This window comes from Schistocerca americana, chromosome 5, assembly GCF_021461395.2.
Source record: "Schistocerca americana isolate TAMUIC-IGC-003095 chromosome 5, iqSchAmer2.1, whole genome shotgun sequence".
In the NCBI taxonomy this organism is placed as follows: domain Eukaryota; kingdom Metazoa; phylum Arthropoda; class Insecta; order Orthoptera; family Acrididae; genus Schistocerca; species Schistocerca americana.
The window spans coordinates 218262778-218286434 of NC_060123.1; the positions used below are offsets into that span (position 1 = coordinate 218262778).

A 23657-nucleotide genomic window follows, 5' to 3' on the forward strand; every position below is an offset into this window, starting at 1 on the left:
ACAGTTTAGCAGTTTTTTGAGGATGAGAAACAGTTGAGAAAGAAGCACGCCAATTTTGCCCAATGGCTAGGACAGCCGAGAAAATAACAGTTGCTGAATCTGCTACTGTGGTTGGTACAACAGGCGCTGACAACTTCAGATTTCAGAAAATGTCTGCAAGGTGGTTCCCTTGTCTTCTCATCATACAGCACAAATTTTATCATCTCAAGGTGTGCAAGCAGCTACTGATAAGCTACCAAACTGAAGGGAAACATTTTTTGCACTGGACTGTGACCTGCAATGGAATGTGGGTACACCACTACACTCTAGAATTGAGAGAGAGAGAGAGAGAGAGAGAGAGAGAGAGAGAGAGAGAGAAAAGCAGCATGGAATTGTGCAAAACGAGCAATTCTGCAGCTATCAACGCCAAAAACCATCTCCCTAGGGGAAGATTCTTGCAACAGTCTTTTCTTTATTTTAAAGGAGTTCTTCTCATTGATTTTCTTCATTAATGTTGTATGGTGAACACTGCATACTACTGCAAACTTTGGACCAAACATTTGATCACAAAAGGCCCACGTTTCCAACCCTGGACAACAACTGACCCCACACAGCTGCCAGAACTCAATAAAAAAATGTAAGAATTGTTCTCGACTACACTAGAACATTCTCTCTACAGTTTGCACTTATTGCCCTGTGATTTTCATTTGTTTGGACCACTAAAGAAAGGAGTCGGAGGACCCAGATTTGACATTGATTGTGTTGTCAAAGTGTTCAGGCGCAACTGGCTGCTGTTATAGCCATGCTCATTTTCTGAAAATAGGATCAAGAAACTGTCTATCTGATGGGATAAACATGTTTCCCATTCAGGAGACCATACAGAAAATAAGTTTGGGTATATGAGTTTTTCTGAAGCTTAAGTAAATATATAAAAAAAGATTCAGTTTATATTTGATTCACCCTCATATTTAACTCGCATTAGCAGCAATCCACCAAAACTATGAAACTTAGTAGCACCACAGCTGCTTTGTTGTGATATAAATCAGAACACCAAACTTAACTCATTCTATATTTTAGTCATTTCTGCTCAAGATTTTTAAAACCCACTTAATTGTAGGATCTCCTGCAAAGCAGAATAAACAACAGGTGAGAATAGCAGTAACTGTGAAGTTACATGCACAGAGGAAGAATTATTTCTTTTATTTGGTTCTCAGTCACTTTTCCCGGACCACCATCAGGTAGTTTTATTGTGATTATTATTATTATTAATAATCTTACTGATATTATCATTATTGTAAATACATGAATTTGAGCTTCAACTCTGATCTTCTTAAATTGATTTACAAATATTTTTGATCTAGAAACTTTGCTGGGTATATTCCAAAGATGCTCAAATGATGCAGCAGTCATAGTTACCAATGGAGTTAACAGTACTTCTTCTACACTCGTCATTGCTACAGTACTTCGCCACACTCCTCATTGCTACACAATGGTGCTGACTGTAGACCAGAAAATTCAGTTAACTTATTGGAGGGTGACGGAAGCAAGGATATTTTAAGTAAAGGCCAATCTTGTATAGTGCACAGAAAAAAACGAATATCTATATCTTTCTGTGCGAGCTCTGATTTCCCTCATTTTATTATGGTGATCATTTCTCCCTATCTAGGCCGGTGTCAACAAAATATTTTCACATTTGGAAGAGAAAGTTGGTGATTGAAATTTCATGAGAAGATTCTACCGCAACGAAAGATGCCTTTGTTTTAATGATGTCCACCCCAAATCCTGTATCATTTCAGTGACACTCTCTCTCCTATTTCGTGATAATTCTAAACATGCTGCCCTACTTTGAACTTTTCCGATGTACTCCCTCAATCCTATATGGTAAGGATCCCACACTGTGCAGCAGCATTCTAAAAGTGAATGGACAAGTGTAGTGTAGGCAGTCTCTTTAGTACATCTGTTACATTTTATAAGTGTCCTGCCAATAAAACGCAGTCATTGGTTAGCTTTTCCCACAACATTTGCTATGTGTTCTTTCTAATTTAAGTTGTTTGTAATAGTAATTCTTAGGTATTTAGTTGAATTTACAGCCTTTAGGTTTGACTGATTTATCATTTATCTGAAGTTTAACGGATTCCTTTTAGCACTCACATGGACGACCTCACGCTTTTCATTATTTAGGGTCAACTTAGAAATCTTCTGTTCATAAACATCATGTGGCAACAGCATGATGGTGGTGTTTCCTTTGTCCACTGGTAAGACCACCATGTGCCAAAGATTCATGAAAAAGAGGTTCCGTTACGGCTGATTGCCAGTAAAATCGATGCACCCACGTATGATTTGGCAATACATCTTGCCTCTCTACTGAGATCTTTAGTACGTTAGTGTGTGCATCATGTTCACAGCTCTGCTGACTTTATCAATACACAAGTCACTTCAACTCAGTGAAACTGACTTACTAATGAGCTTCAATATCATCTCACTTTTCACTAAAGTTCCTTGTCACTCATGAGCAATAAGTTCACAGCTGATACAACAGCACTTTTTCATCATGTCTTTTCCTCAACTTACTTTTTATTTAAAAACAAATATTCTGAACATACAGATGGTATTGCCATATGCAGTCCTCTCTCCGCTCTGGTAGCAAACTCTTTTATGGAAGACTTTGAGGAAAGGGCACTTGATTTGGCAGAACTTGGAGAAACTGAGAATCTTCTCACAATATGTAGATGACACTCTTGTAGTGTGGCCCCATGGTGAAGAAGAACTGTCACGCTTCTTGCAAAATCTGAATTCAATCCACACGAAGATCCAGTTTACGATGAAAATGGAGAAGGATGGTTGCTTACCATATTTGGACATCTTGGTTACTGTGAGAGTGGATGGGTCGTTAGGGCATTCTGTCTACCACAAGCCCACACATACAGACCTTTATCTGCTAGCATCAAGATGCTATCACCCTTCATAAACTACTGGTGTCCTTAGAATGTTGGTGCACCAGGCTCATGTAGTTTCTGATGGACACAGCCTCACAGAGGAGCTAGAACATCTACAGTTGGTGTTCAAAGATAATGGTTACTCTCCACATCAGATTAGCAGAGCGCTAAGGAGGAAGAAATGTTACCACCCACAACATCAAGAACATAAGCAGCTGTGCAAGTCCATGGTATCCCTTCCACATGTCAGCAACCTTTCATCTAAAGTAGGCAGGATCCTAAAGAAACATCAAGTTAAAACATTTTATTCATAATGATGCATCTGACTTTTGTTTTCAGTGGAGTGAACACGCATTCCGACAGAGGGCGGACACATAGTTTCACCTTTACACATGTGCCTGCGTGCCACAGGCGGAAAAGTATTTTCATAGGGTGCAGATTTTGATAGAGGATGCTCCTCTGACGGCTGCTAATGTGCATATGTTTCTGCACCAATTTTTTGCTATAAATCTGACACCATGAACTAGCAGTCTCCAGTGGCAGACACTCACCTGAAGGTGGTTGGACAGCTGCCAGCTGAAATATTGTGGCAAGAAGTCAGCATGATCTAGCTGCTATCCCAAAACCTCGTAGAATATTCACTACTTCGGGAAAACTTCAAGAATCAAACCTAACATTGTGATGTTGGGAGACAGAAAGACAAAAAAAGAAGGACAAAAGTGTTGAAGTTTAAAGAAGTGGATTAAAAGGTGCTTGTTCACCTGATTCTTGAGTATTGTTCATCTATCTGGGATCCCTAACAGGTAGGACTGATAGATAGATAGAGACGATCCAATGAAGCGTGGCACATTTCGTCACAGGAATGTTTAGTCAGCAAGAGAGCATTACGGAGATGCTAAGCAAAGTCCACTGGCACACATTACAAGAGAGGCATTGTGTGTCACGAAGAGAGTTACTATTGAAATTTCGGGATAGCACTTTTCAGGAGGGGTCAGACAACATATTATTCCCCCCCCCCCCCCCCCTCCATACATCTAGTATATTGACCATGAAGAGAAAATTCAAGTTATTAGAGCCAATACTGAGGCTTACCGACAATCATTCTTCCCACACTGTATTTGTGAGTGGAACAGGATTGGAGGGATCAGCCAGTGGTACCAAAAGTACCCTCCACTACACACTATTAGGTGGCTTGTGGAATATGATGTAGATGTAGATGAAAAGCAAAGAAGAATTTCAAGCAAATAATAAATAGCAACATAGCAAGGATTGAAATGCAGTCAGTATAGGAGGAATGGGAAGATTCCAAACAATGGTGGTGGAAGTTGCAGAAAAAGTGCACAGAAGAGCTAGCAATAATAAATTGCCTGGTGAAATGATAGAGGAAGCTGGAAAGAAACATAAAGCATTCTGTATGTTGTTTCATGAGAGAACAGAGGAAGAAAGTAAGGAACACACTTGAGAAGTTGAAAATGCCTAAGAGAGTGGTGGCAGGTGAAAAGAAAAAAATTATGGAAGAGTGGACAGAAATCAAGGAAAACGACAGTGAGGGGAGTAAGATGGTCCTCCATGGAATGGGTAAGGATCAAAAGAAAGGCATGGTGGAAAAAGTCAGAATGATTAATAAAGAAGGAAAGGAAGCTGAGACGAAATCTAGGAGGTGTGGAAGATATTTTGAAGAGTCACTAAGCCTCAGTGGAAATATCGAAAAGGAAAATGAGGAGCCAGGGAATGTAGAGGATGTCAAGATGGACCTAACTTGGACAATTGTGAGGAAGGGATAAACACCATGGAGGGAGGAAACACACCCAGACTGGATGAAGTAAGTGTGCAGAAAGTGAAAGCAGCTGACATTGTTGGAGTGTAGTAGCCCTGTTGGGACATGAGACCACAATGGAAAAAAGTAGGGCACCTTAAGAATGGAAAAAGGGAATCATAGTTGCAATTTTTAGAAACAGTTTCCTGAAATTATGTCAAAATTATAGGGGGCAGGGTTACTTTGTGTTGTGACTCGCCGATTATTCAAAGTGCCGCCGCACAATTACGCACGTCCTCTACGTGCGGCGCTGTCTGCCAGCCATGCAGCAGCTGCGCCACCTAAGCGGCCAGCCGAGCAGCGGCCGCTAGACTAAGACTCACAAGGGGAGGCCACCAATTGTGAAATTCAGATTCGATTCATACTGCGCATAATAAAAGCTCATGGCCAGAGGTGTAATGTGGCAAAGCACCAAGATGCACTTCTCAGCCATTGTTGAGAAAATCGACAGTTAAAAGAAACCGTTGTGGTGAAATACTCTCTACGATTAATGATTTTCTACAGCGTCATAGCGCAGCGGTAAGCACTGGGGTTCGTAATCCGAAGGTCGCCGGATCGAATCTCGCGCCATGCCAAATTTTTTTATTATTAGTTTATTGCAATTCAAATATATATAAATACTTGAGTTAATGTGCCACAGCAATGCCTCGGCGGCGTCGCTGGCGGCGCAGCTTTCCTGTGTATCGCAGTTTGAAAGCTATTGACATTGATTTAACGTTTAACAGGGTGTACCAAAGCTGTCCCGTCCGCACTGATTTTCGACGATGTTACAAGTTGCGCTAGGGACCGCATCTACCTTCTTTCGAAGTTAGCAGGCAACTATGCTGTTATGGGGCGGCTCGTTTCGGCCCATTCAACATCTGTCCTTCAAGTGTAACGAGCGAGTAACGCAGTTTATATTTCATATCTGCCACAGCAAGTTTGTGTTCGTGGGGTCTCTAATTCGAACGTTTGACTTACGCTATACGTATTCATTTCTACGTCTTCCGTTAACTATACGTGGTTAACATTATGAAGACAATTAATAACATTTGTGAAATACAACTTTGTTTGCGGAAAACATAATGATGTTCGAAGTCGCCAGTTTTTCCACGACAAACGACTTTCAACAACTTATTATATGCATAATTGTTGCAACTGATTGCCGGGAATTATATATATATATATATATATATATATATATATATATATAAATTACAAAAAACAAATACAAAAAAAAAAAAGTTGCATGGAGCGAGATTCGATCTGACGACCTTCGGATTACGAACCGGAGCGCTTACCATTGCACCACCACGCTGTAGAAAATTACTAATCGTAGAGAGTATTGCACCGCAACGGTTTCTTTTAACTGTCGATTTTCTCGACAACGGCTGAGAAGTGCATCTTGGTGCTTTGCCACATTACACCTCTGGCCATGAGCTTTTATTATGCGCAGTATGAATCGAATCTGAGTTTCACAATTGGCGGCCTCCCCTTGTCAGTGTTTAATCGAATGCCGACTTGTTCACAGGTCCACTTACTCAGTGACTTATATGTGTTGTTGTGTTGTCCGAAATATATGTGTTAAATTTGAAGATTTAACACTTTGACATGTCATGCTCCCAAGATAGTTGAGAAGATCCTGGTAATGGGTACTGAAGATAGTAGAAAAAGGAATGCGATGAAACAATATAGAGTTAGACCAGGAAGGTTGACAGTGGATCTAATTTTTAGTGTAAGCATGCTCCAACAGAGACGTTACAAATATCATAAGGATTTAGTAATGGTTTTCCTGGACAATGATAAGGCATATGATAGTGTGAAAAGGAGCAAGACCTTGAAAACTCTTCAGGAGAGGGGTACTAGAAGACTGACTATGACAAGAATGAAGGAGGTGCATCAAGGAAGTCTGAGTTGTGTCAAAGCAAGATGAGAGAAACAGAGTAGCAGATGGTGAAGCAGAGTAGTGAGTGCAATATCCCCACCGTTTCTCATCATGCTTATGGATGAGATAATGGAAGGAATGTCAGCACAAATAGGAGATGAGCTATGAAAGCAATGGTGCTTTCAGATGATTGAATGGTGTGGCAAAATGGAGGAGGAGAGGTACAAGAAAGATTAAATGTGTGGAAAGAAGTGGTGGGACAGTATGGATTGAAATTTAAGTCAAAGAAATGTGAAGTGTTGGGGGTGACAAGGAGATTAGTGAAAGGAGAAGGCAAGCAGAGTGCAAGAAGCCTGGTTGGAGTGAGGAAGTACCACTAAAAAGGAAGCACCTGTTATACCAAGCATATTATGCTCCAGTACCCACGTGTGAACCAGAAATGTGGATAATGAAGAAAAGGTACATGAGCAGAATACAGGCTTGTGAACAGAAGTTTCAGTGAAGCAGGACAGGACTTATTAGAATGGATGGAGTAAGAAATCAGATGGTGAGAGAAATAGTGAAAGAGAACCCCATGCAAGATACAACAGAAAAGACAAGATGAAATGACAAAAGAAGGCAAGAGTCCTAGAGGAAGACCAAGAGACAGATGTATAACTGGCCTGAGGAAATGTGTGATGAGAAGAGGGTAGGACTGGGGCAGATAGGAGAGAGGAACATGATGGGAAAAAAAAGAAAAAAAGAAAGAAAGAAAGAAAGAAACAGGCAGAGGCTGGAAACTGTAGATGATGATGATGATGATGATGATGTGATTCCTGTCAAACAATAACAATATATAACATTGATTATGTGCATGTTCCCAACAAGGGCAGAAGAGTGAAAGCACAGCAGCTTTAAAAATTTGTTTTCATTGCCTTTGATAATTTGAATGCAAAAGCAACAATATATTGTTTACCACAGCATAATGATAAAACATACTAATCAGTTAAGACAATTAAAAATCACAAATGGCTCAAATAGTATGCTCAGAGAAAATCTGTGGAAAGGACAATGAGAAGAGATTTATAAAACATGCCTCATTAATGGGAAGGTCAACACCTTCTTAAACATATTCCTCAAGCACTTTCACTCCAATTTTCCACCAAGACACACAGAAGCAAAACTGATAAGAAGTAAAAAAATTATGGACAACATCTGGCATTAATATACCTTGTGCCAGGAAGAGAGAGAGTTTTATATATAAATCAGAAAGCACGCTGTAATGAATCAACTGCAAAATTCTCCTATCCACTATGAAAAAGCAAAAAGCACACACTGAGCAAAGAAAATAATACACAGTTGAGAAAGAAAAAAGCATACATTAAGCACATAAAATAAAATACAGTACCACAAAAATGATAAGGAGCATTTTGAAACAAAGAATAATACTGCAAGTGAGATTCAGCTCCCTGACAACAGCTGTAACAGAAACAATAACTCAACGAAGTTATCTGAAATCAAATTCAATGGAAACTCCTCACAAGCGCAGCAAGCAGATGAACTAATAATGGACAAACACATTTCCACCAGATTTACTTCAGCGGACATAGTGTATATGAGGGCTGTTTGGTAAGTCTGGTAAAAAAAGCAATGAAAAATGTTTGTTTCATAAGCACCTCAACTTACTTCTTGCCATAGTCACCTATGAGGAATATACACTTGGTCTAGTGATCCTCCAGCTTTTTTATCCCCTAGGCAAAATAGGTTCTTTCAAACTTTGCAAAACACTTATTGGCTGCAACTATCATTTCCTTGTTTGATGAAAATTTCTAGACAGCAAGCCAAAGTTTCAAGTCAGGGAACAGGAAGAAGTCACTTTGGGGTAAGTCTAGTGAATAGGGCAGATGAGGAACCAATTCTAAGCCCAATTCATGCACATTTTCCATTGTTATTGCTGATGTATGGGATGGTGCATTATCTTGGTTAAACAATATTTTTTTGCATGCCATCCTTGGTCTTTCTTCAGTCAACACATGTTTCAAATTATCCAACAATGAAGCATAACAGTGCTCAGTTATGGTTCTGCACTTTTCTAAGTAATCTATGAAGATTATTCATTGCAATACAAAAAAACAATGGCTATCACCTTACCAGCTGACAAAATGGTCTTTGCCTTCTTTGGTGTCCTTTCACCAACATTAGTTCATTGTTTTGACTATCGTTTTGACTGTAGTGTGTAATGATGGACCCAAGTTTCATCAAGTCACAAATTGGCACAAGAAAGTCTTGTGGATTAAACATTGCCAGACATTGTGTTGAAATGTTGCACTGGATGAGCTTTTGGTCAGCTGTGAGCAACTGCAGCATCCACCTCACATATAGTCAATTCTCTGTGCAGGATATGCACTCACTCAGTTGAGATGCTACAGTCTAAGCAATCTTATGACTTTATATCCAACAGTCTTGCATAACCATATCGTAGATTTTCTTAATGGTTCCTCTGTGGTGACCTCAACTGGATGGACAAAGTGGGCTTCACCTTCAGCACTTCTCTGACCACATTTAAATTCATTAATCCAAAAGTAAATGATCTTCAATGGTGGTGGAGAGTCCATGTGAACTTCATCCAATTCTGTTTTGATTTGTGTGGCAGTTTAGCCCTTCAAACGAAAATGTTTAATAACATGACAAAACCCAGTTTTTTCTCATTTCAATAGCAGTTGACACAGTGACCAATTTAGACAGCTGTCAATAATCAACTGTATGCTGTACACTGTTGAAATTCTTTATACAATCCTTGAAGTAATCAAGCTTACCAACTATGAAGGTGCAACAAAAACATTTCACTCTTTCATGGAAATTTACCACACACATCAAACCACCTTCATACTACGAACAGATAGTTTCAAACATAAAACTATGAACAAGCCTACAAAATTATCTTTGTAATCAATATATGCTTATAGGTACACTGAATGGTCACAGGTTTGTTTATTCCATGGGAAAGCATCATAGAGATACTGAAGAAACTGAACTGGCAGGCTCTTGAAGACAGATGTAAACTATAATGAGAAAGTCTGTTAACAAAGTTCCAAGAACTGGCATTTAATAACAATTCCTATGTATCATTCACATAGGGATCATGAGGATAAGATTACAATAATTACTGCACACACAGAGGCATTCAAACCACTATTCTTCCCATGGTCCATGTGTGAATGGAATTGGAAGAAACCCTAATATTTGGTACAGTGGGGCATACCCTCTGCCATTCACCTTATGATGATTTACAGAGAACAGATGTAGAGGAACCAAAACATTATGATCCATTGCTCAATAGCATGTTGGTCCACCTTTAGAATGGCATACACCTGTGATTTGCATGGTATGGATTTGACAGGTCCTTGGTATGTTTCCTGAAGTATGTGGCACCAGATTTTTACACACATGTAATACAGTTCCCATATATTAAGGGCTAGTGGTCTGCAGACATGGAAATGGACCTGGCACCTGCCACCATCACAGATGTATTCCATCAGGTTTACATCAGGAAAATTTGGTGGCCAAAACATCATCATGAATTCACCATCATGCTCCTCAAACCACTGGGACATGTTTCTCATCATGTGACACAGACAGTTATCCTGCTAGATGATGGCATCACTGTCGAGAAAGACATAAAACACAAAGGGATGCAAGTGATCCACAGTAATGTTCATGTACTCCCAAGCTGTCACATACCTTCAATTATGATGAGAGGCCCCTAGGAAGCCCAGATGAATGTCATCCATGGCACACTGTAGGATGGCACAGATAAAGGCAGCCCAAGTAAGCATAAAGGAAATGCAGCAAAATTACAGAAATGAACCACTAAAATGGATTTAACGTTTATTTACAGTGAAAAAAACATTCATAGAAGATGTTGAAAATGACCCCCTGCAACATCAATACACAGCTGTGCACATTTAAGCATATTCAGATACACCTGGCATAAAGTTTGAATGTCAATGATGGCCACTTCATGGCTGTGTTGTCTTTCAGTTCCTGTATTGTGTCTGGATTTGTTTTATAGACCTTGCTCTTCAAGTGTCTCCACAGGAAAAAATCACATGATGTTGTTAGATCCGGTGAACATGATGACCATAAATGTTTGCTGACAGTTTTTTCCTCAGTGAAGACGTCATGGACTCATCCCAGGGTTACCTTAGATGTGTAGCATGCAACTATGTTGACAGTAGTGTCAAAAAATATCTGTTCCGTGATGCACGTTCCTGTTACACAATACCAAATGCCAATTTTCTCATCATTGAGAGGTTGTTGACACAATATTAGGTTTCTGTGTTGCCCAGTACCTCATGTTCTATGAATTCACATGACTAGGAAGATGAAACCATGCTTTATCATTCATGATGTGACAGAAAGGATCTAACAAACCATTGTTGATGTCATTCAAAAGCTACATGCAGTAATTTTCACATTTCTGACTGTCATCCTTCCATAACTCCTGCTCTACCATTACACAATATAACTTAAAATTAAGACTTTTCAATATCCGCTGGCAACTCCTCCTACTCACATGTCTTGTGGGGCCAATTTGTGTGTAGACTTCTTTGGGCTCTCAATAATTCTTCAGTAAATGTCTGCAACAACTTCTGGTGTGCAAAATGAAGCAATTCTTCATCGTTTTGAATTTTGCACAGATCTGTAAGTGACCTAATTTTTAAACAGACTCCGTATTTCTCTCTTCGCTGGTAGTCCCCTATCAAGATACTTGTTGACCGCCAACATTTCACGAGTTTCCTTAATCGAACCTGTTTCACATATGCTTCCACTATTTCAATGCTTTCTTCTATTGAGAAAGTCATCTTGCAGACCGCAAAGAGAAACATCTATCTTCACTGATAAAATAAACAGAAATGCTGACAGAAGAATGCTAACAATAAATTATTGCATTCTTTCTTGTTGTAGCTGTGTACTATGTTTCAGAAGTCAAAATATTGCACTTGCATTCAAAGGGGAGGAGGGCTACTTCTAACCAAGCCACCCTTTACCCCCCCCCCCCCCCCCCCCCCCACCGCCCCCTCCCGCAATCTGTGTCCATGATACGGTGCAGGTTTTGAGCAGCTGTCAGCTGTTCACCTGAATGACTGCATATTTGGGCATGTCCATTGAGATGGTGTAACAAAACAGATATTCATCCAATGATGCAATACATTTCCATTGATCCACAATCTTGATGATCCGATGTTCACTGCAATTGTAACTAACCAGGTCACTGGGTCAACATGGGAATACATAGATGATGTCCACTGCAGAGTCCCATGTTCAGCAAGGTGCACTGAATAGTGTGCTCTGAAACACTTGTGCCTGAACCAGCATTGTATTCTGCAATCATGTCTGACACAGTTTGCCACCTACCTTACTTTACAGAGCAGGCAAGTCTCTGTCCTCAACACCTTGTCAGCTCCTCATAGTTTCGTTTTTCTTCAATCACTTTCCATAGATGGTCATAACACTAGCATATAAACTAGCTTCTCCATTTCTGACATTCACTTTCCCAGGCACCATGGCACATCAATCCACCCCTTGTCAGAGTCACTGATGTCAGTGGATTTCCCCATTTGTGACCTATATTGTTGCTAGAATGATTCCCCATTTGTCTATACTCTGCTTATATACTTTCCTTATCATGTCATGATCCTTGCAGTGCCACCAGGCAGCACTGAATTTCATGGTGGATGGTGATCATAATGTTTTGGCTCACTAGTGTATTTCCTGAAAGATTTAAATGTTTAGCAATAATAACCATACATAAAAATGGAGACAAGGAAATAATCTCTACTTAGACATGCATTTTTATGTCTTTTGGGTTCTTCATTTTATACCTTTCTTTCTTTTCTTTGAGAAAATTTGCTCTGACAACCCTTTCTCAACTACTGGAAAAAAGGTGTACAGTACTTTTCAAGTTTGATTTTAAAACCTGAAAAACAAATGAAAAATTTAAGTGATGCAAATGAGATTTTATACAAGCTGAAAAGCTTCCATGTTGCACATTCTTTTTATTCCAGACTGGAACTACTCACAATAGTTTGGAGTGTTTCCCTGAAAATTAGTTCTGATACAAAATTGCTTAGGAAGAAAAACTTTCTTTCAATGAGTTCATCAGTATATGACTTACTGTACACTGAGGTAAATTGTAAGAAAGAGAAAAATCTTCTTTAGCTATAGGCAATGAGTAACACCATGAGCATGAAGTTAGGACTCCCATGGTCCTCAATAAATGAATGAATTAATAAAATAAGATAAAACAAACAGAACATTGGCCTACACTTCTGACATGAACCTACTGGCTTCCACTCAGTTTGGCTCCCATAATGGGTTCTCTACAGAGTTCATTTGTATTCCTGTTTACTATTCAATGCTTTCTCTGTATAGTGAATAACTGCATTCAATTTCTTTGTTTGTCTACTAAGATAATGGGCCACATGTTGCAGTCACTTCATTACTGAGATTACAGAAGGTTCTTCCCAAATTATAAATTCATCAGTGACCTCTGCAAACAGAGAGGTAATATAAAGCCTAAGCTAAAAATTTATTTATATTAAAAGAACTGAATATCACTTTACATGCAACAATTACTGAAGGCCATGGGCAGATCTGTGATAAGAATAGCAGCTTAATGTAAGACCCACAAATTAAAAATACAGGGGACAGAACTTTTTGACCTCAGAATCTCTTTGATATCCTCTGCAGCTTCTCAGGGTTTCAAAAGACTAGTTTCTACAAAAGAGATTATAATAGTTTCATAGCAAATATTTGTAGGCCTTATTTCTTTGAACATCTGCTCATTGAAGGCAGGAATATACACACTTCAAACACAGTTTTGCATCATCTCAGTTCTAACAGTTCTGGAACCTGTACAGAAAATTGGAATAGAGATCAGCATAAACATCATTTCCGCCATTTTTATTGTTCATGAAAACCACACATTGCATTTTGTACCATCATACAGCAAGACCTTCAGAGGTGGTGGTCCAGACTGCTATACACACCGGAACCTCTGATACCCAGTAGCACATCCTCTTGCATTGATGCATGCCTATATTCATTGTGGCATACTATCCACAAGTTCATCAAGGCACTGTTGGTCCAGACTGTCCCACTCCACAACAGAAATTCAGTGTAGATCCCTCAGAGTGGTTGGCGGGTCACATTGTCCAGAAACAGCCCTTTTCAATCTGTCCCAGGCATGATCGATAGGGTTTATGTCTGGAGGACATGCTGGCCACTCTAGCCGAGCAATATCGTTATCCTGAAGGAAGTCATTCACAAGATGTGCACAATGGAAACGTGAATTGTCGTCCACGAAGATGAATGCCTCGCCAATATGCTGCCGATATGGTTGCACTGTTGGTTGGAGGATGGCATTCAGGTGTACATCGGCTCCACACAATACCACCCCAAAACAGCAGGGAACTTACACCTTGCTGCACTCACTGGACAGTGTGTCTAAGGCGTTCAGCCTGACCGGGTTGCCTCCAAACACGTCTCCGATGATTGTCTGGCTGAAGGCATATGTGACACTCCTTGGTAATGAGAACATGATGCCAATCATGAGCAGTCCATTCGGCATGTTGTTGGGCCCAAATGTACCGCGATGCATGGTGTTGTGGTTGCAAAGACGGACTTCGCCATGGAGGTTGGGAGTGAAGTTGCACATCATGCACCCTACTGCACACAGTTTGAGTCGTAACACGACGTCCTGTGGCTGCACGAAAAGCATTATTCAACAGGGAGGAATTGCTGTCAGGATTCCTCTGAGCCATAATCTGTACGAAGCAGTCATCCACTGTAGTAGTAGCCCTTGGGCAGCCTCAGCCAGGCATGTCATCAACAGTTCCTGTCACTCTGTACCTCCTCCATGTCTGAACAACATCACTTTGGTTCATTCTGAGATGCCTGGACACTTCCCTTGTTGATAGCCCTTCCTGGCACAAAGTAACAATGTGGATGTGATTAAATTGCAGTATTGACCATCTAGGCATGGTTGAACTACAGAAAACATGAGCCGTGTACCTCCTTCCTGGTGGAATGACTGGAAACGATTGGCTGTCGAACCCCCTCCATGTAATAGGTGCTGCTCATGAATGGTTGTTTACATCTTTGGTCAGATTTAGTGACATCTCTAAACAGTCAAAGGGACTGTGTCTGTGATACAATATCCACAGTCATGTCTATCTTCAAGAGTTCTGGGAACCAGGGTGATCGAAAACTTTTTTGGATGTGTGTATCTGATTCATGTATTTTCCAAACATTTCAGAAACATAAACGGTTATAGGATGAATTTACCTTGCAATTCCATACCTAAATTCTGTTATCACAAATGAATATGAAGCATTAAATGTTCTAAAAGATATACAGAGTTAAGTGACATCTTAGTATACTGGAGTATTATGGTTATTATATTTTTTATCTTACCTCATGTGCTCTTCCCTAATAAGAAGGCAAACTGTTGGCCGACCTGATAGTCTCCAATACCTCCCCACAAACTGTAGCTCTGTTTTTATATCATCAATCAGTAGTGCCATATCGCGGTATAGATAGAACTCCGAGACCTCAAATATTAAAGGGTAGCATAAAACTGTCAGTCCACAAACTCTGTACACCTTCAGAAAAGAGAACCATGCATTAATTACAAAATGAATTTCAACAATAAATTAAAGATGCCTAGTATGGCAAAGGATGACTTTCATATAGCAAAATTCAATTACTTTACTGGTTCCAAGTGCCCCAATAGGTCTCAGTGGCCGGCCTTTTAACTTTAACTTGTTGTTTACACCAAGGTGTTCATACACTTTCACCAGCTCATGAGAAGAGCATATTTGAACAGGGTCCACCTCATGTGGGGTCTGAGTCTGTATGCCATATGTTGCCATCATAGCTTGCAAGCGCATTGATTCTGCAATTAATACAATTTGCACCACCAAATCTGTAGCTGTTCCCTGCATGAGAAATTTTTCCATCATATACCATGTCAAAGTTATTGAAACATAAGGTTTAGCTCTAAGGTTTCAAAAAAATGTTTTCCTTATCTTTCACACCAATTAATGAAATGAAAAATTATCAAGACTGTCTGTCAGCATGATCCAATTAGGGTGATAAACAATGATATCACTTATACTTCATGGTGTCATGCAAATGATTCCTGGTTTGGCACTAACATTTTTTGATTCTTGAATACATACTGCCAAATGAAAAAGAAAAATGAGGAATTTGTGGTCATATGATATGTCGATATGATTATCTGTAAATACTCTAAACTGACATACAAATTGTTTCTAAACTACATGCACTATGGATCACTTGTTTAAATTTAGTAATTTTTTATTTTGTTGAGTCAGACAAATGCACAGAGCTACTCCTTTTCTAATTCAAGCTTTATGCCAGTAAAATTACAAATTTAAGTAAGAAGGAAGGGTATTGTCATCATGAACACAATGGATTCCACAGAGTAGCATATACAACTATTTGAAGCAATGAACTGTAAAGTTAAGTGTACATTTCTTATCTGGCATGTTGCATTTATCTTTCTTTGGCAGTTGTAATAACTGAAAAATTAAATTACCTTACAGAGAAGTTATCTGTAGCTAGCAGGACATTAAACGATAACAACAATTCTAAGACTGAATTTGTATAACTACTGCTATTACAATAGTGAAATAGTAAGGACAGAACAAAAATTAATCACATATAAATAGCAATAACTCATCTTGATGAGAAGCTGGATGGGGGGAGAGGGGGGGGGGGGGGGGAGGGGGGGGAGAGGGATGAACAAAGAATGCAGAATGCTGCAGGCCACAATTTTTTTAATTATATTACATGGCTAATTTTCCCTGGTCATTCACCATGGAACATACTTTATATGGCATGAGGCTACACTTTCAAAAGGATATAAATGCTGATATAACACATCACTAATGCATGATTTCTGTCAGAATTTATCAGTTTGTGGACAGATTTGTGGGCTGTGAAGGTTAGGGCTTACAATTTTTGGCATTCTGCCAAGGAGATTTTCCAGGTGTCGCACATACTCAGGCCCACTGTTTGAAATGTTATTGTGAAGTTAGCAAACCACTAAATTCAAATGATCATATTTTTTTGTCTTTTAAGCAGGACTCTGTGAAAATAACACTGAAAGTGGCTATCAGTATTAATGATGCTCAAAAATTGACAGGAACAACGTGGGGAGTACAACCAGAAACAGAGAAGCCTTCAGCACTTTCTTTGTACTGCTCTGCAGTTGAATATGCATTCCCTGTATCATAAAGATCCCATGATACCAAAGAAGCGGATATAGCTATTAATGATACATGCCACATCATTGAAAGCTGTCTACAACCCATGTCTCTGGCGAAAGTACATTGTCTCATTGAAACTGTTCCTTCTGACGTTCAATGAGAAGTAATGGCCAGAAAAGAAAATACAAAAGCAATAACATCTTAAGTTCATCGTCATTTTCGTTACCATCAAGCACAGTTGCATCGAAGTTGAGAAAGAGTGCAGCTAAGGCAACCACATCATAATCTCTGCAAATGACACTAAAAATGTAATGTATCAATGAAAAACATTAATATGTAGAAATATAATACAATTAGATAGATAACAAATCTATCCACCAAGTGGTGGCAGGAGAAATTATGTAAAAGTTATGGAACTGTGCAAGCTTTCGGAGCACTGGCCCTCCTTTCTGCAATGCGGTTCAAACCCATATCTGGCTATCTGATTCAGGTTATCCATCATTTCCCTAAATCACTTCAGGCAAATGCTGGGATGGTTCCTTTGAAACAACACGGTCAATTTCCTTCCCAAATCTGAGCTTGTGCTCCATCTCTCTTGATCTCATTGTTGACGGGATGTGAAAAACTCATCTCCTCCTCCTTTATGCAATGAATCAATACTTTCGAAATCAATGAATCAACACTTCTGAATTCAACATTTTATTATACACGATTAACTGACACAATGATCAAATAGTGAATCAGCACAGAATGGTCAAAATAATATGTGAAAGAATAAACAATATATGCTAATGTACATATGCTGTCCAAACAACAGTCAAACTTTGCATGTTATTCTGACGTCAGTGCTTCCCATAATGTTACCAAGCAAGAAAACTGTTGACAACTGAAAGTTACCACAAGTGTTTTGCACTGTTATTTCATCTACTTGTTAGTGAGGCTCTCACTAGTAGGTGACACTTATGTTGCTGTATTCTAGCAACACATACACAAATTTAGCATGGCTTTACTACAGTGGATAGAACTGGCAATGCCAGAAACAAAACAGTATGTTAAATGCTGTCATGACATTAGAGTTAAATGTTGATTGATGCTGCATCAAATCATATTAGAGAGATATGGAAACAGGGATTTGAGATGAAAATTTAGGCTCTCTGTTGATTCACCTTTATTGTAAGCATTGGAATGTGACAATCATCTTGCGGTTATAACACCCTTAGGCTCAAGTAGCTGAGCCTTCTTATGAATCGAAGGTGGAGGGGGGGGGGGGGGAGGAGGAGAGGAAAGGGGCTATTGATTATTGATGTCAGCTGTATTGGGACTTGATGTGGAATCAGCAGTGAAGAGTGAAAAATTGTGCCAGCCCGGGATTCGAATCTGAGGGACTATCTTGGTACACCTCCCAGCCAACTCACATTCCCACCCAGAACCACCTAGCCACAATCCCTGTCCATGTCCTCCATGTTTGGAAGAACAGACACCACACATTCATACAGTTGAACCTTCTAGTAGCTAGTAAGCTGAAAGTGCCCCATATGGAGCTCATGGTGTCAACCAGCATTTCTAGGTGCAACCTTAAGACCTACCTGTTTGATAAACATAATCTGACATCAACAGTTCTAGGTCATTATTTAAATCCAGTTAGAAAATATTTGAAATGTTTCTTGATAATTTATGTTCTATTATTGAAAAGCATGTGCTAATACAAGAGGGTGTGCTGGAAAGTGATGCCTCCGAATTTTATATGTGAAAATTCTTAAGAGTTTTTTTAAACAAAACAAGTTTTACTAAGATTCTGCATCTTTATTCTTCATGTTTACATATTTTCAGCCCTCTGGCACTGTTGTTGTTGTTGTGGTCTTCAGTCCTGAGACTGGTTTGATGCAGTTCTCCATGCTACTCTATCCTGTGCAAGCTTCTTCATCTCCCAGTTGGCTCTGAGCACTATGGGACTTCTTCATCTCCCAGTACCTACTGCAGCCTACATCCTTCTGAATCTGCTTAGTGTATTCATCTCTTGGTCTCCCTCTATGATTTTTAACCTCCAAGCTGCCCTCCAGTACTAAATTGGTGATCTCTTGATGCCTCAGATCATGTCCTATCAACCGATCCCTTCTTCTAGTCAAGTTGTGCCACAAACTCCTCTTCTCCCCAATTCTATACCATACCTCCTCATTAGTTATGTGATCTACCCATCTATTCTTCAGCATTCTTCTGTAGCATCACATTTTGAAAGCTTCTATTCTCTTTTTGTCTAAACTATTTATCGTCCATGTTTCACTTCCACACATGGCTACACTCCTTACAAATACTTTCAGAAATGACTTCCTGACACTTAAATCAATACTCGATGTTAACAAATTTCTCTTCTTAAGAAACGCTTTCCTTGCCATTGCCAGTCTACATTTTATGTCCTCTCCGCATCGACCATCATCAGATTTTTGCTCCCCAAATAGCGAAATTCCTTTACTGCTTTTACTGTCTCATTTCCTAATCTAATTCCCTCAGCATCACCCGACTTAATTTGACTACATTCCATTATCCTCGTTTTGCTTCTGTTGATGTTCATCTTATATCCTCCTTTCAAGACACCGTCCATTCTGTTCAACTGCTCTTCCAAGTCCTTTGCTGTCTCTGACAGAATTACAATGTCATTGGCAAATCTCAAAGTTTTTATTTCTTCTCCATGGATTTTAATACCTACTCCAAATTTTTCTTTTGTTTCCTTTACTGCTTGCTCAATATACAGATTGAATAGCATTGGGGAGAGGCTACAATCCTGTCTCACTCCCTTCCCAACCACTGCTTCCCTTTCATGCCCCTCGACTCTCATAACTGCCATCTGCTTGTGTGCAAATTGTAAATAGCCTTTCGCTCCCCCTATTTTACCCCTGCCACCTTCAGAATTTGAAAGAGAGCATTCCAGTCAACATTGTCAAAAGCTTTCTCTAAGTCTACAAATGCTAGAAACGTAGGTTTGCCTTTCCTTAATCCTTCTTCTAAAATAAGTCGTAAGGTCAGTATTGCCTCACGTGTTCCAACATTTCTATGGAAACCAAATTGATGTTCCCCGAGGTCAGCTTCTACCAGTTTTTCCATTCGTCTGTAAAGAATACGCGTTATTATTTTGCAGCTGTAACTTATTAAACTGATAGTTCGGTAATTTTCACATCTATCAACACCTGCTTTCTTTGTGATTGGAATTATTATATTCTTCTTGAAGTCTGAGGGTACTTCGCCTGCCTCATACATCTTGCTCACCAGATGGTAGAGTTTTGTCAGGACTGACTCTCCCAAGGCTGTCAGTAGTTCTAATGGAATGTTGTCGACTCCGGGGGCCTTGTTTCGGCTCAGGTCTTTCAGTGCTCTGTCAAACTCTTCATGCAGTATCATATCTCCCATTTCATCTTCATCTACATCCTCTTACATTTCCATAATATTGTCCTCACGAACATCGCCCCAGTATAGACCCTCTATATACTCCTTCCACCTTTCTGCTTTCCCTTCTTTGCTTGGAACTGGGTTTCCATCTGAGCTCTTGATATTCATGCAAGTGGTTCTCTTTTCTCCAAAGGTCTCTTTAATTTTCCTGTAGGCCGTATCTATCTTACCCCTCATGAGATAAGCCTCTACATCCTTACATTTGTCCTCTAGCCATCCCTGCTTAGCCATTTTGCACTTCCTGTCGATCTCATTTTTGAGACGTTTGTATTCCTTTTTGCCTGCTTCACTTACTGCATTTTTGTATTTTCTCCTTTCATCAATTAAATTCAGTATCTCTTCTGCTACCCAAGGATTTCTACTAGCTCTCGCCTTTTTACCAACTTGATCCTCTGCTGCCTTCACTATTTCATTCCTCAAAGCTACCCATTCTTCTTCTACTGTATTTCTTTCCCCCATTCCTGTCAATTGTTCCCTTATGCTCTCCCTGAAACTCTGTACAACCTCTGGTTCTTTCAGTTTATCCAGGTCCCATCTCCTTAAATTCCCACCATTTTGCAGTTTCTTCAGTTTTAATCTATAGTTCATAACCAATAGATTGTGGTCAGAGTCCACATCTGCCCCTGGAAATGTCTTACAATTAAAAACCTGGTTCCTAAATCTCTGTCTTACCATTATATAATCTATCTGAAACCTTCTAGTATCTCCAGGGTTCCATGTATACAACCTTCTTTCATGATTCTTGAACCAAGTGTTAGCTATGATAAAGTTATGCTCTGTGCAAAATTCTACCAGGCGGCTCCCTCTTTCATTTCTTAGCCCCAATCCATATTCACCTACTACGTTTCCCTCTCTTCCTTTTCCTACTGTCGATTTCCATTCACCCATGACTATTAAATTTTCGTCTCCCTTCACTACCTGAACAATTTCTTTTATCTCATCATACATTTCATCAATTTCTTCATCATCTGCAGAGCTAGTTGGCATATAAACTTGTACTACTGTAGTAGGCATGGGCTTTGTGTCTATCTTGGCCACAATAATGCGTTCACTATGCTGTTTGTAGTAGCTTACCCGCACTCATATTTTTTTTATTCATTATTGAACCTACTCCTGCATTACCCCTATTTGATTTTGTATTTATAACCCTGTATTCACCTGACCAAAAGTCTTGTTCCTCCTGCCACCGAACTTCACTAATTCCCACTATATCTAACTTTAACTTATCCATTTCCCTTTTTAAATTTTCTATCCTACCTGCTCAATTAAGGGATCTGACATTCCACATTCCTCTGCCACTAGAGGACTCCAAATTGTAGCATTACAAGGCAGTGTGTAGCATTACTATGTGGGTGTGTGAGAAACACCATGCTGTAATCGAGTTTTGAATTCAAAGTGTTATTCCACATAATCATCCTCCTTACAGTCTGCTTTGGTCAAATCCAATTTTCACCTGTTTCCAAAACTTAAAGAACACCTTTGAGAACTTCACTTTGATAGTGATGAAGCGGTGCAAGCAGAGGTGAGGTAGTGGCTCCATCAACAATGTCAAACACTCTTCACCAATGATATCAACAAACTACTCTCTTGTTGGAAGAAATGTGTTCATCGCTACGGTGACTATGTTGAGAAATAAGTGTGTGGACATGAAGAATAAAGATGTTGAATGCTAATAATGTTTGTTTCATTTACAAAATCTTTGAGAGTTTTCACATAAAAAATTTGGAGGCATTACCTTTCAGCACAGCCTCGTATATTAAGATATCTCCAACTCAGAGCCTTTAACTAAATGCTTCCCCTGCTATATCTGCAGCTGACTTCCACTGAAGATACTACTGAATTTACCTTAAAGTCAAACAACAAGTTTAGTTATAAACAAAAACACATACACAGTAATAAGACAAATACTACACAACATTCAAGACCAAACAGTATATACAATTGTGCATATATAATACAAATATGGTGTCAAAATACACAAATAAGCATATTATTTGCATGAAACCAGCTTATATACACAGTGTTTATGTCAACAGTTGAGAAACGAAAACTGCTTATGAAGTTCAATTATTTGTTCAACACATAAACTAAATAGAAGTAATGATCCAACAAAACTGTCTTAATTTAGAAGTGAAAAGGAATTTTTGATTTCTTAGGGCTTTGTGCTCAATGGCAAGCAAAATGAAAATTTTGGTGCCAGCATGCTTTGCATATTTCTGCATCAAGAATATTTTTTTAATAACACTGGATGTCTTTAATGCACCTGGTGTAATCACTGGGTCTTTTTGATCTGTTTTCACAGAGGTTTGGCTTTTTATAACATAATGTGTTAGAGAAAATATGCACTGGGAAGCAGTCATAGGTATTCTCAACTGCCTGAACAGTTTATGGCAAGCGGTTCTTGGACCTGCTCTACATATTATTTTATTCACTCTTTACTGAACAATGAAGCCCTTTAGCATATAAGTAGTTTCCACAGAGACTGATTCCAAGCAATATTACAGAGTGAAAATAAGTAAAGTTGCCAGTATTTGTTACAAATTCAACCCAATGTGAGAATGCATTTTCAGTGCCAAATCAGATGAGTTCAATTTTTGAACATAGCCTGTAGTACACGTTCCCAATTAAGTTTGGTGACAAGTTGGGTATCTGGGGACTTAGAGGAGTGCGTTCTCTGAAAATGTTAGTTATTATATGTCATTGAAATTACCTTTGGGAGTTTATGATCTGTGTGCAACTGTTTTAAATCGGTCTTGTAAATGATAGTGTCATTAGTGAATATGGTGAATTAGGAACACCAAACTGAGTAACTTCTCAGATTTATACAGCCATTCATGCCATTTTGTTTACCTCTGGTAGCACTTCAGAAAAAGGTACAGTGTGTACCTCTTACATGTAATAAAAAGAATTCTGAAGTAGATGTTACAGAATTAAAAATTACATCTTATTTGACAGTGGAATATCCAGGGTGGAATGTAACAATATTATGAAAAGGATAGTTGCTACTCACCATATAGTGAAGATGCTGAATCGCAGATAGGCACAACAATTAAGACTGTCAGAAAGTGAGCTTTTGGCTAACAAAGCCTTTGTCAGAAACACACATACACTGGCCGTAGCAGAGAGAGAGAGAGAGAGAGAGAGAGAGAGAGAGAGAGAGGTGTGTGTGTGTGTGTGTGTGTGTGTGTGTGTGTGTGTGTTTGTGTTTTGTCTATTTCCAATGAAGGCCTTGTTGGCCAAAAGCTCACTTTCTGAGAGTATTTTTGTTGTACCTATCTACGACTCAGCACCTCTGCTGTATGGTGTGAAGCAACTATCCTTTTGGTAAGTCTTCTTTTCGGCTG

General features: G+C 39.2%; 1 protein-coding gene across 9 annotated transcripts in view; it reads right to left on the reverse strand.

Moving 5' to 3' along the window:
- Positions 1-23657, reverse strand: part of LOC124616710 (probable phosphorylase b kinase regulatory subunit beta) — a 187631-nt gene that overhangs the window by 78158 nt on the left and 85816 nt on the right. For all 9 annotated transcript variants that reach the window (XM_047145060.1, XM_047145054.1, XM_047145063.1 and 6 more), the window contains 2 exons: positions 15346-15576; positions 15053-15240 (listed from right to left, as the gene is read on the reverse strand). In XM_047145060.1, the coding sequence (XP_047001016.1) occupies positions 15053-15240; positions 15346-15576 (419 nt within the window). The remainder of the gene's footprint in view (positions 1-15052; positions 15241-15345; positions 15577-23657) is intronic.